The sequence below is a fragment of the Crocodylus porosus genome, unplaced genomic scaffold (assembly GCF_001723895.1).
Source record: "Crocodylus porosus isolate Cpor-Errol unplaced genomic scaffold, CroPor_comp1, whole genome shotgun sequence".
NCBI classification, from domain to species: domain Eukaryota; kingdom Metazoa; phylum Chordata; order Crocodylia; family Crocodylidae; genus Crocodylus; species Crocodylus porosus.
Window position 1 is genome coordinate 30,890,717 of NW_017728951.1, and position 14,351 is coordinate 30,905,067.

The window sequence follows — 14,351 nt, forward strand, 5'->3', positions numbered from 1 at the left end:
TGAATTATAAAACCAGATTATATTTGTACAATAAATACAAGGTGCCTTTCTATGATGTACTGTCTTTCATTACTTCATAGTACCTACACCAAAAAAAAGTTTGAGCTCTTTGATAGTGATTTATCTAGCCTTTGTTTTATAACATTGAGAATTTTTGTAGGAGGATGGCAGGTTTGAAGGCCCAACCTTGGCCCAAGCTGTTGAGTTGTTTGGAGGTAGGCGCTGGAGTGCAAGAAACACAACTACAGGACTTACAAAAAGCACTGAGAAACCCAATATGCAGAGAAACAACACTCTGGGAATAACCACAGCAAAGAAAAAGAAGAAAGTACTCATGAGGGTAGAATAATTTATTATTCATATATCAATCTTGTTGCTTAAATATTTTAAACTGTTTATCTGTATAGTTATAGTATGGCTAACCATGTATTCTGAACCAGATAAAAAAATGCAGTGCTATAAATGCAAAACTTTAATTTCAAGTTATGTTCCTTGACACAGTATTTATTTAGGAATAGCTTGTTTTTCCTAACAAAGGTTATTCCAAGGTCTTGGGCAGTAGCTAGAACAGAGGATCACAACCTGTTTGAAATCTTTTGGTACTATCTCAGCATTAAAAAAAATAAAATAAAATGATGATGATGGTGATGGTGATGATTAGTGAATAGGTAACATGCAAGGCCTATAGACAGGCTTTCTGGAGTTTGCATGCACTTTTCTCTTGTTCTGACTGTTAGGGGCATAGAAATTTCCATAGCCACTGTCCTTTCTTCCTGGACACAAATGTTTACACCAGTTACCTGGAGAAGGGATAGTGTAAGAACTTCTATGGCAGTACTATACTATTTAATTTTTTTTTTATGGCAGAGAAGTCCTCAAAATCCATCCTTTTCAGCTCTGCTTTGCGCTGCTGGAATAGTACAAAACCAAACAGACCTCTCCAGACAATTGTGATTGTTATGTGATGTTGCGTTGTGGTGGCATTTAATATTCCTACACTCCTTTATGTAACCTTAATGATCCTTAAATGATCTTTTTCCTCCTGGAATGGTTTCACTTAAGATGCAACCATCAGCATTACAATAGTCATTACTAGTATTTACCTGATTCAGGCCTCACCTTTATAATTCTTAAAAATTATTTGGATAAAATTTGTAACATTTTCAAGATATTTATCATGGTGTTGGCTGTTTCCAGGGTGAAAGTGGAGATGCCACAGATGATGAGATGGCAACTCGTAAGACAAAAAGTTATAAAGAATATCGTAATAGAAGTGGTTCGGATCCTCAAGACATTGAAGAGCAAGAAGAATTGGGTAATGAATATGGGCCAATTAATAGAGATTTTTAAGGTTTTGTTTTTATTTTTTTTGATACAGAAATTACCCTGGCAGCCAAGGATTCCCCACTGCCCCCTTCCACCACCCATCAGCAGAGAAGTACCCTCTTCACTGGGTTACAGAGTCACATTGTATAAATATTGCAATAATATACAATATCATTATGAACTTTATAGGCATTTTTACACATGCTCCTGGAGGGAATGCTGGGCGCTTTAATTAACGAGCCACGCTAATGAAAAATGCATGTGCGTCACGTGTATCAGGATCCCCGCACTGAAAAAATGTTGGTGGGGCACTTTGAACTAAAGCTTATCAAACATGTTTTATTTCAAAGCACCCCACCACCATTTTTTCAGCATGGGGATGCATGGGGTTGCTGATACACATGATGCTGAAGGCTGCTGGAGCGCATCAGTTTCCAGGCTTCAGCAGACTTGATTAATCGAGTCTGCTCTGACACACCGGATTTCCAGCACATTTGAGCAGGCTCCCCACGCATCTGTTGGAGCCCTATGTTGCTAACAGAACCAAATACTCATGCAAATGCAGTTCAACATATATATTTTGAGTGGTACAGAACAGATACAGAAATGTTTTAGAGTTTGTTTAAGTTATGTTGCTGGCTGGGAAAAGCTTTGTCATTATGTAGACAGAAGCAATGCTAATGATGGAAAATATTATTTTCCTTCTTAGATCAAAATATCGTGATTAATGCCTCTACCTCTAACACACTGCCCTCTAGAAGAGCTCAGTCCCTGACTGCATCTGGATCTCCTAACTTAGCAATTGCAGCACCTTCACCAGTGAAACCAGTTTCCTCTCCTGTAATGTCTTCTGCAAGCAAGAGTCAGTCTAGGTAGGCACAACTCTACTTCTAAAAAATCAAATGATTGGTCTACAATTGTGTTTGAGTGTATTCTTCTCCCTTTTCATGAAGAACTGCAAAGTGAGGTGACATTTGCACAAACCTGTGTCAGAAATCAGTAAACTGCAATGTATCATCCTCTTTGATAGGCATGCCAAACACATTATTGAACATCACAACATGGCTTAGCTAAAATGCCTTGATCTGTGAAAAATCACAGAGGAGAAGGCTGCAGTGAGTCAACCTATTACAAAATGTGGGTTGGGAAGGAGTCTAAGAGCAACGTAATCATGGAACCTACCTTCTCTAATTCTTTGATTTTCTAAACCAGCACAGATGTAATTACAGATGTCTTGCATGTATGGGGAGACAACAGAAATGTTTTAACTGTGTAAAATGAGGTTTGTATGTTGCTATGCACAAGTTATTTCTGCCTTGAAGAACTGAATTTGCCTTAAGATTTCTGGTGATAGTTCCTTTTTTTTTTTGCCAATGGAGTGATAATAGGGATATGTTTTGAAACCTTTCTTTTTCCACAGACTTTTCTCTCCTGTGAGCTATGTTGCTATTCAGTCCTTTTTATGTGCAGCAGGTTAGGCATATGATTATGACATGGTATCGTGCAACAATTATATTATTAATAATATAATAGTAATTTGGCATGTAGCCCCGGAGTGCAATTTACAGTGCTGTGTGGGCTACTTCCTACACAGGAAACAGTATATTTGTTTCCACATGGCACTTCAGGCAGGCTAACTAGCACAAAGGCTAGGTAATTGCCATTGTCCTTCCACAGTGTTTATTAGCTTATCTGTAGTGCCATGTGGATGCTTACAGTTTAAGTGAAGACCTTGTTTGGAACAGCAGAGTGTACATGAGATCACTGCTGCTACGCATGGTAAATTTACTGTGTGAACAAGTCATGTACAAGGGAGCCTTCCAATCTAAATTAGACAGATAAGGTAATGAATAATGTGGTTGGGGATGATCGAGAAGGAGGGAGAGATAACAATAAGCAATGAGAAGGAATTATTGCAATTGGTGCAACTTTATTTTTAAAGAAAAACAGCTTGTATATTTATCTTATATTGTGTATTTCTTAGGGTTTTTAACATTTTCTTAAATGGTCCGGAGTAACAGTGAGGGTGGGTTACAGTGCTGAAGTCAAGTAACTGTAGCTGCTTTTCCTTTGCTTGTGTCCTTTTCTAAAGCCCTTATTGTGCCCTTTACTTACAGTTCTTCACGTCATCGTGCAAGATTAATGGGTGTATATGTCATAAAAGATTCATCTCCACTACATGGCATTCAACTTATATTTTTAAAAGACTGTAACAATTTTAGTTCACAGAAAACTGAGGAAGTATTGTGGATTGATACTCAAGAGACACATCTACACGTCTTCCTTACTATGCAGTAGATACATTTGCTGCTCAGTAAAGCATCGCTGTCTACACATGCATGGCAATTAGACTGGTAGACTAATTTACTGCACTGTTGGACAGTCCTGTCAGATACAAGTACTAACTGGTGGCAGAGTAAATTACTGCGCTTAAACATAGTGTAGACAGTGACATCTGGATTGGTTTACTCTGGCTCAAATTGCACCAGAGTTTATTCAGTTGCATTAATTGCACATGTAGATGCACCCAAGTGGTGGCTTATCAGTTTTGAAAATCAGTGTTTTCTTTAATTCACCATAATATGTGTTGTTCCCTAACTGCACATCCCTGAAATTCTGAATTATTCCAAAGTAGCATTGACATGATAAGGTTACAAACAATCTGCAGAACCCATATTGAATAGTTTGAATAGTTTTTCACAATTCCGTTCTTATTTTAGGTTAAATCCTGAGGATCTATAACCCCTGGTGACTGTAATTAGTGTTGTAACTGTTCAGTAGGTTTTCAAAATTTATTAAGATTTGGGGTAAGATTATGTGCTGTGCCTCTAATAGGCTTGTCTTAGAACTCACAGCCCAGGAGAAGTTGCTATAGTGTCTTTAAATCGTTTCAATCTTGGGCTGTTCTAGGAGGTATAGAGGCTCAGGGAATGTAGTAGATAGCTACAGAGATCTCTCTGAGTTCTAGCAGCCTTTCCCCTGACTGTCTTAAGTGCTGCAGAACTGTCTAGAATACCTGGAGTGCTGTATATTATATAAGAATGTGCGAAGCAGGCAGTATTCGATTCAGATTCAGATGTGGCCCGATTCGGGGGACAGTGATTTGATTTGCTGATTTGGATCACTATCCCAATTCAATTTAGCTGAATCTGAATCTGAAGATTTTATTCTGATTTGGAGAATCATCGATTTGGCTGTAGACACAACTTTATATGTTTTTTCTATATACCACAAGGTACCAGGTGCAGTTCATGAATGCTGAGATGGTGGGGCGGATGGAGGGTCCCAGGGGATTACTCCTGTTAAACAAGCCACTAACCTACTTAGGCAAGGATTCTTTGTGATATCTTTTATTGAGCCAACTGTGTAGTTGGGAGAACTGCTGGATCAGTTTTTGGGCACTGAGTGTTCTTCTGGTGTGAGAGAGAAGCAAACACAGGCTAGCTTCCAGCTAAATGGTTAGTCCAATAAAAGATCCTTTCCTCACAAAAAATCCTTGCCTTGGACATTTCCTGGACCATCATGGCTACAACACTCCAATTGTGCTACTAATCTATAGAGGTGCACTGATATATCTGTCCATATCAGATTGGCACCAATAAAAGAAAAATTGACATTATCTGCAGTTGGCTTTTTTTGTCTGATGTAGCCTATAATGACACCAATGAATGCTGCATGCATCCAGGAATGCAGCCCATCAGTGTCTGCCCAGTAAGTCAGTTGGGGGGAAGGGTGTGGGGGAGGGAAGGGGCATGGGGGGGCAGATCAAGGCCCCTATGGTGAAGAAGACAGTGGGACAGGCGCTGCCTAGTCAGGGTGGGGCAGGGCATGGGATGGAGCTGCAGGCAGCTTGTCCAGGGGGCCTACGGGGGGTGGATACCCGCCACTGCATGAACCTCAGAAGAGGCATAGCGGGCACGTGCGCCCCCAGATTTGTGCTTGAGGCAGGCTCCCCACTGCAGGCTTGGAACTGGGGGCTACACCAGATTCTTCCCAGTGCAGGGGCTGGGCTGGGGCTGCTCTTGGGGTGGGAAGAGTAGTGGTGCTGGGAGGGGTGGGTATGGGGTGGGCTACAGTCACCCCAAAATTTGCTGTAGCCATTCCTCCCAGTGCCACCGCCACTTGCCCCAAATGCAGCCCTGGCCCAGCCCCCTCATCAGGAAGAGGCCGGCACAGCCCACGGCCCCAAGTCCACAGTGAGCAGCCTGCCCTCACCCAATGCACCAATCCAGGGGGGCATATGCCCCCCATGCCTCCCTGGGGGTACATGCAGTAGCTGCCCCCCACCACCCTTGGGTGAGCTGCCCATAGCTCTGTTCCTCACCCCACCCTGCCTCCATATCCTGTCCCTGTCCCATTCCCTCCCTCATCATGGTGGCCTCAATCTGCCCCATGCTCCTTCTCCCCCACAGACTTACTAGCTGGATGCTGCTCTCCAAGCTGCTGGTCTGCATATTGGCAGTCAGATCATTATCGGCCAATGTGGCTGGTTAATAATTGGCTATCAGTATCGGCTGATCAAAAGATATTTATCGCACCCTTGATATAGTTACACTCCTTTGTGCCTGTTTCCTGGACTCCCTGTTTATTTTATATTAGGCAGTTGTTTAGACACATAGCAGGAAAAGCATACACCAACTTAAGATGCTTCCTCAGCCTGAAAAAGGGTATTTATACCCAAAAGTTCATCTAGTCCAACTCCCTGCTCAAAGCAGGACCAGTTCCAACTATATCATTCCAGCCAAGGCTTTGTCTAGCCAGGACTTAAAAACCTCCAAGGATGGAGAGTCCACAACCTCTTTGGGTTACCTGTTCCAGTGGTTTACTACCCTCCTAGTGAGAAAGTTCTTCCTTATATATAACCTAAACTTCTCTTGCGGAAACTTGAGATCATTGCTCGTTGTTCTGTTTTCTGCCACCACTGAGAACAGTCTAGCTCCATCCTCTTTGAAACCACCCTTCAGGTAATTGAAGGATATAGGCAAGGGACATAAATAGAAGCCTACACATAGGCTTCTACAAATGTATTTGAATCAGCCCTAAATTCTTTACTGGTTCTGAATTTCTATGTGTATAGATGGTTATATCTCACTTGCTAAGGATACATGTAGTACATCACCATACAATATGGCTACAGGGGTGTAGGTTGTAGCTAAGGACATAGACAGACAAGGTTTCATAGTTGGTAAGGTCAGAAGGGACCTAAACAGATCATCAAGTCAACTCCCCTGCCATGGGCAGGAAAGAATGCTGGGGTCAAATGACCCCTGCTAGGTGATTATCTAACCTCCTTCTGAAGACCCCCAGAGTAGGAGCAAGCACCACTTGCCTTGGAAGTTGGTTCCAGATCCTAGATGCCCTGACTGTGAAGTACTGCTTCCTGATGTCTAGCCTGAACCTACTCTGAGTCAACTTGTTGCCATTATTCCTAACCTAAAGGTTCTTTGGGTAAATCTGATATAATTTATTAGATCAACTCAAATAGTTGGAAAAATTCTTCTTAGCAAGCTTTTGGGTTTAAATACCCTTCTTCAGGCTGAGGAAGCCTCTGCAGTTGGTGTGCACTCTTCCTGGATGGAAAGATAGAAATAACCTCACACAGTGAGGGAGGGAATGGGAGAGGGACAGGGTTCCACACACCATCTGCAGATGCTTTCTCAGCGTGACAAATGGTTTTTAATAGGGCTGTGCGAAACAGCACCATTTCATTTCGACTTCCATTTTGCCATTTCAAAGGAACATTGTTTGGTTTTGCTGTTCTGAAGCACTGTTCCATTTTCTTTCATTGAAACAGTGTTGCTGTTTTGACACAGTTTCAATGTGTTTTGGCATTTTGCCCATAGGCTATAATGGGGAATCACAAAAATGCCTATATCTTTGTCATTTCTTGCCCAATTTGGATAAATATTGCAGAGATTGTAGCCCCTTCTAAGGGCAGGATGTCTGCCAAGGATCAAGGCGATTAGGATGTCTGCCATGCACTGCCTGGGAAGAGCTGTGGAAATGATGAGAGAGCTGGTGGAAGCAATCGGAGAGCTAGGGAATCAAACCAGGAGCTGGTTGTCAATATCATTGCAGTCCTTCCCCGCTCTTCTTCCTACCTTAGCTTCTGTTAGCTGCAGGCAAGTCGAAACGTTTTGAAATTTTTTAAATGTTTCGAGTTCCCTCATTTTGTTTCAAAGCTGTATCAGAGCCTTTTGTTTCATTTTGATTTCACTGTTTCAAGCTCAAAACGTGTTGAAACAGCTTCAAAACAAAACACCCATCGAGATTTTGCACAGCCCTAGTATTTAAACCTGAAAGTTTGCTAGGAATAATTTTTCCAACTATTTGAGTTTGTCTAATAAAAGATATCACATTTACCCAAGAACCTTGTCTACAATATGGCTAGGAGTTGCAAAATTACAATGGGTGCGTCTACACCTGTATCATAGCTGCAGCATCATAGTTTGTGCCTGCTGACACTGCATTACTATAGCACATTGCTACAGTGACATTGCATTTCATGTAGGCATGCCCAGTAAGTTGTAACTTACTTGTAGGTACAAGATTGTATCCAGCATCCTTTTGATTTTTTTCCCTTTCCTACCTAAGTTCCTTTGGAATCCAGAAGCTTAGTCCCATCCCCTAAGAGGACCAATCTAATAAATGTCTTCAGAGAACACTTAAAACAGACTGATCGGATAAGGCCTCTTAGAAAAAAGCAGTGACAAGTACTTTCTTTTTAAAGGAAAGAAAGAAAGAAAAAGCAGGGAATGATATTGGATTTCAGTGCCAAAGCCAAAAAAGTGGTAGTCAAGTTGCTCTAAAAACATTGGATATAGAGGTCTTAAGAATGACCATGAGGGATGCTCCTGCACAGCTCCACTGATGAGTTTCCAGGTTCTGTGTATACCAGCAGGTACAGATCAGTTAGGCAAGCTCAAGAGAAGGGGTCCTCAACAAAGCCAGGGAAATAGTGAAAATATACCCTAACTCTCCAAATGTATTCAATAGGGAGCTTACCTCAAGGCATTAAATTGTAGTAGGTGGCAGATCACCTATAAGGAAATTTAGGTCTCCCTTGGGGAGCTGGTCCCTAATAAAATGTTCTTAAGCAGTTCCCAATTACCATTCACATTTTTTGGTTACATTCTGTCTTCCAGCCTAATTGTTTTCAGCTCTGTGCAAATGGTTCTCTTGAAACACCAAGTGCATGCATGCACATGTGAATGCATGAGTGTGTACATGCATATATGTGTGTGTTACTGGTTTGGACATAATTGGCTGCACATAACAATGTAGTAAAGTTATGATGGTTGCACCTAAGTGGGCAGTAAACTTTAGTTCAGTTATCAATTCTTCAGTCACCTATCAGGAAGATTTCTCAGCTTAAGAAGCAGAAGGACCATAGTTACAGAGGCCATATTGCTTTGAGGGGAAGGCTAGTCCAAATGCTGCTTCTCCACCATGAAAATCTAAATCAGACCTGACCTAGCCCACCCTGCGCCTGCTCTGCACCACCCACCTATGGAACGTTGTGTCACCCGTTGGGCACACAGTGGGGCTTGGGCGGCTCTGCAGCTGGACTGCCTTTCTTGGCAGCCCAGGTGGCTATGGCTCCTTCCAGCTGCTGCCATGGCTGCTGGTCCCTGCCCCGCAGTTCTGGTAGGGACCCACACTGCACAGCCATGACCCTACATGACCCACACCTGCTCTGGGTTCACCTACCCAGTCTCAGCAGCCGCAGTGTGGAACAAAAGCTGTTGGTCAGTGCAGGGCAAAAGTGGCCCCTCCCCATCACTGCTGCCAGCCATTCCTGCTGCAGCTGCCCAGAGCCCATGCCAGGTTGCCCTGCATTTTTGCCACCATTACCACCACCTCTGGGCTGCCCTGCAGGGCAGCAGATGCAGGACAGCCCAGCGTGGGCTCTAGGTGGCGGTAGCAGGAACAGCTGGCAGCAGTGAGGGGGAGGGGTCGCTTTTTCCCTGTGCTGAGCAACAGCTTCTGTCCTGTGTCGCCACTGCTGAGCCTGGGCAGGTGAGCCCAGAGCAGGTGCAGGGCACACAGGGCCAGGGCTGTGCAGCATGCATCCCCAGTGGTTCTGTGGGACTGGGGCCAGTGGTAGCTGGAAGGAGCCACTGCTACCTGGGCTTCCTAGAAAGGCAGTCCAGCTGTGAAGCCACCCCAGCCCCTCACGTGCCCAGGGGGCAGCAGGACACACCACGGCTGGACAGTGCCTGGGCCAGGCAGGACCAAGGGACCCGCCACAGGCTGGGCAAAGACCTGTTGCAGGCCGGATGCAGCCTCTGGGCCATATTTTGCCCATCCCTGATCTCAGCCCTAAGGGAAAAGGTGGTTTGCCTTTTCTGCCCTGTGGTTGGTATTCCTGACTTCTTGAGAAGTGCCTGCTTCTTTTGCTAGAAAATCATGCTCTGTTTCCCCTATTCCATGTTACTTGCATGCAAAGGGGCTAGGGCACCTATAAGGGTGATCACTAGAATTTGCAGACAAGGGGCCTATCCTTGCCTCATCAGTGTTCCTAGCTGTTACATAAGAAACCCAGATGTATAAGTGAAACATTTATTGCTCTTACATAACCCAGTTAAAATCCTTGATTTATTTCATTAGTTCTGTGTTTCAAGACAGTCTACACATGCACAACATAATTCCCATTTTAATTTTTTTGCTGGTAAAACAGTAAAAGCAAACCTCAGGACCTATTTTTCAGGCTCTGTACTACAGATATATTGAGATTATTTTGTTAAAAGAAAAAATGCAGAACTCCTTTTGGTTTATACATAAATTAGGTCCTTCCATGACTGGAGAAGTTTTAAATAGAATTTCTGTTTTATCTGTTCTGCAAAAGTTTAAAGTGGTCTTGAAGGAAGTGACCACCTAATCTGAAATACAGAATCAGAATACCGACTATAATTGTAGCCAATAAAAGGTGTTACTTTTCTTTACTCTTTTCAAATATTGATAATAAATATCAAAGAAAACTGAGAATTTACTTCAGTGCAGTGCTGCCTAACCTTTCAACTAGTGGATATGAAGTGTAATAAAACTACATTTTGTTTTAGCACATGGAGCAGCAGTAGCTGGCATGGCCGAGTTAAAGGAGGATTGAAGGGGTTTCAGAACTTCATGGTTTCTGACAGTAACATGAGTTTTGTTGAATTTGTAGAACTCTTCAAATCTTTCAGGTAAAATCTATTTTAACTGTATTTTTATTAATCTCTTTTACCATTTCAAAGATGATAAAAATCTATAAAAGACATATAAAATGAACTTTCCTCCTGTATTGTAGTGTTCGGAGTCGCAAGGATCTTAAAGACCTTTTTGATGTATATGCTGTACCCTGCAATCGCTTGGGCTCTGATTCTACTCCACTTTATACCAATCTGAAGATTGATGAAAACACCAGTGGACTCCAGCCTGATTTAGGTTTGTTAAGAAAATACCACTTAGAAAGAATTGAGCTAGTTTGAATATTGGGCTTAAAGAACAGTGCATTACAACCTTAACTAAAGGGTGGCTACCACATCCTCACAATAACAGTTTAGCCATTCCATCTATGCAAACTTAGCTCAACTAATTTAAGAAGCTTAATAAATGTAAAGGGTTTTATCAGAAGCAAATCAGGAATAGTGTGTGGAATCACTTTCATTGGAAATTTCCAAGAAGAATGTGAATAGGCATCTGGCTGGGATGGTTTAGGAACAACCAATTACAAGAACTTACACTAAATGACTCTTGGGCCAGGAACAGACTCTTGGGCCAGGAACAGACATTACACTTTTATTGCTATAGGTGGTCAGAAACAGGTGTATTCAAGGTAACAGAACAGAAGTTTGGTGCACAAAACTGGTTTATACACATAACAGAATAGAAATTCGGCATGTCTAAACTGTCTTAAAAATAGCAGAACCGAATCTAAGATATGCCGCCCTCCCCCATCCCCCAATCTAAGATATGCTGCCCTCCCCCACCCCCTCCAAAAGATCATGTGTGTTCTGTTTGCTACCAATTTAAAATATACCGCTTATAGAAAACTACATAACTTAGATCAATTCTGTCTTAGGCTTTTTGAATGTCTGTACCTAGCCTGGAGGTCTTTTCTAATGCTCATTTCACATGAGATTTACGAAAACTGCATTTTCCCTGTCTTTTTGAAATTCTCATCTAAATTTCAAATTTAAAAATTAATTTAAAAATGAGAGAAACTACATGTGAGGGATATATATCTGTGTATATAAGTATTTTAGGATTTGGTCCATAGCTATTGAGAATTAGGACTTACTCTCACAGTGAATAATATTTTACTCCTTTGAGTAATAGAATAATAATTTATAGTTTCAGGTCTAACTTAATATTTCTAAGCATTGAAATTCAACTAATTGAATATTTGTATTTCTATTTTATCTCTTAGATTTATTGACCAGGAATGTTTCAGACCTTGGTTTGTTCATTAAGAGCAGACAGCAACTCTCAGATAACCAGAGGCAAATATCTGATGCTATTGCTGCTGCTAGTATTGTAACGAATGGTACAGGAGTAGAAAGCACATCATTAGGAATATTTGGAGTAGGCATTCAGCAGCTTAATGACTTCTTAGTAAACTGCCAAGGAGAACACTGCACCTATGATGAAATCCTCAGTATTATCCAGGTCTGTAAAACAAACATCTTGCAGTTTGTCTAATAATTTTATTAGGGATATTCTTTCTTCTATGTCTTCCTCTGCAGGTGTTTGTTCTCTGTCTCCAAATCACCACCTGCATAGATATCGGACTGCCTCCTTGGAAGACTTCAGTTTGTTTAAAACTGGGTGCATCTACACATGCATTTACTTCAGCCTAAATTTACTGTGCAGTAAGCTACTGCACAATAAGGGGGTTTGGGTAGGTGTCCACACATGCAGAGATTAGGGAGCAGATTTGCTCCCAGTTCCTGCACTGCACCCCTGGGGCTACTCGGGGGAGCTCCAGGCTCCCCCTGGTTGCTAGCCCAGAGGCTGGCAGGGAGCACCGGGACAGGAGAAAGCTGTCTCCTGGTCCCGGGGGCGCTGCCTGCTTCTGGGGTGGGAACAATGTCCCCCTGCTGTTGCAGCAGGGAGCTCCTGGCCCTGGCTCCCTGAAAGAGCTGCAGGGGTGGGGCAGGTCCCAGCCCTCTGCCTCGATCATCGAGTTGGCAGCTAGCAGCTGGTTTGCTGCTAGCTGCCCCACAAGCAGATGGTGGATCTGCCCCACCCCTGCAGCTCTTTCTAAGGTCTGTGACCCAATTACCTGATCAGGGCATGGGCCTGGGACCTGACCCTGACTGTGACAGTTCTCAACATTGGTGACATGTAGGGGGTGCATGTGGGTGCATGTGTATCCCCTGAGATTGGCAGTGTACTCCCTGCAAAAAGCACTGCTGACACTGCTGATGGCTCCTGTGGGCAGTTGGTGCTTTCCAGCCCCTTCTTCCCTTTGCCACTGACACGGCCAGCGGTATCTGCGGGCAGTCCCCAATCACTGCTGGCCACCACCGGTCTGTGGGTGGTCGCCAACCACCAGTCAGTGCTTCCCACCCCTTCCCCCCAGCCGCTGACACCACTGTCGCTGCCTGCAGGAGCTCCCCATTCACCGCTGCCACACCACCATCACCGCCACCACCACTTGTGGGCAGCCACTGTACCCCTCCTTCCCCCGAGCCTCTGGGGGCATCCATTGTTCATTGTTCTCGGCCAGCACTGGGCTGTGCGGGGAAGTCTGCATATGTAGCCCAGAGCTGGCTGGGGATTGCCCAAAACAGGACAGTCCCCTGCCACTTCCAAGCTGCACATGCTTCTCCATGCAGCCTGAGGCTGGCTGGGAACTGTCCTGTTCAGAGGCAGGACCCAGCCAGCTCCAGGCTGGGTGGGGAACTATCCCCATGCCAGCTTTGTGCTCATGGAGCTGAGTGGGGAAAAAGCTCTCCAGCTTATTCACCCCCACCTCCATGCTTGCAGAAGTGGGCAGGGAACAAGCTCTGCAGCTGACCTTGGGGCTTAGGCTGAGAAATAAGGGTCTCCCAGCCCCCCACTCCCTGATCATGATGGTGGGTTGGGTGCTGGGAGATAAGGATCTCCCAGACCTCATTCCGTGATTGCAATCTGGGAGTAGCAGCTTGTAGCTCCATGCTGCTGGGGCAGAGGGACATAGTCCTTGCCCAGGCTCCTGTGGCAGAGCCCGCCCCAGCAGCAGGCAGCTCCCGGGAGCAGGGAGCTATCTTCCACCCCCTCATGGACAGCTGACTCAGAGAAAATTTGGTTTCTGGCCAGGCATCTACATAATCACTATGGCACAGTTACTAATGCCAAGTAAATTTGCTACTTGAATTTGCAGTTAGCAAATTTACTTGGGATTAGGGAGATTTACTATGAAGTAAGCATGTGCACATATAGACCCACATGTTTACTTCACAGTAAACTATGCCAATTCACCATTAAGTATTTTGTGTAGACCCACCTATTCTTATGTAAGGACAGCGTCCCAAATAGTTCTGTTCCAAGACAGCAAATGCTTTTCTTTCACTAATGTTCTTTATTTCCATTAGATATGATGAAGAGATGTGAATTGCATATTGTGTTCATTGTGTGTTATAAAAATAAGGCTGGGTATCATATTGTAAATTCTTAATCTCTTTATGTTTGTCTAATGTAATCCAAAATTATACTCTATTGAATTTAACAAAACTATCAAAATATTTTGAACAGTTTGCATGCCAGCAGGTGCATCTACACATGCATTAATATGCCTTTGCTACCGTGCCTTAAGTTTAGTACCTCTAACAAAAGGTACTACTTAAATCCATGGTACCTGGCACTACTGCGCAGTAGCAAAGTGCATGGTCTTTTGGTAATGCTTAACGTGCAGTAGACTAATTCTACTGCACATTAGTGTATTAGCATGGTTTTTGCCATGATGAGCTAATGCGCAGTAGAATTAAGTTACTGTGGATTAAGCATCTCATGTTGATGCGCCCAGTGTGTACAGTACAAACTCACAGCAGAGTTCCAAA

The 14,351-nt window shown here is 43.5% G+C and overlaps 1 protein-coding gene across 1 annotated transcript in view; it reads left to right on the forward strand.

Moving 5' to 3' along the window:
* The window catches only part of PLCE1 (phospholipase C epsilon 1), a 275,495-nt gene that overhangs the window by 212,108 nt on the left and 49,036 nt on the right, over positions 1-14,351 (forward strand). The window contains exons 8-13 of the mRNA XM_019556091.1: positions 161-340; positions 1,198-1,315; positions 2,036-2,198; positions 10,389-10,511; positions 10,616-10,752; positions 11,738-11,976. Of these exons, the coding sequence (XP_019411636.1) occupies positions 161-340; positions 1,198-1,315; positions 2,036-2,198; positions 10,389-10,511; positions 10,616-10,752; positions 11,738-11,976 (960 nt within the window). The remainder of the gene's footprint in view (positions 1-160; positions 341-1,197; positions 1,316-2,035; positions 2,199-10,388; positions 10,512-10,615; positions 10,753-11,737; positions 11,977-14,351) is intronic.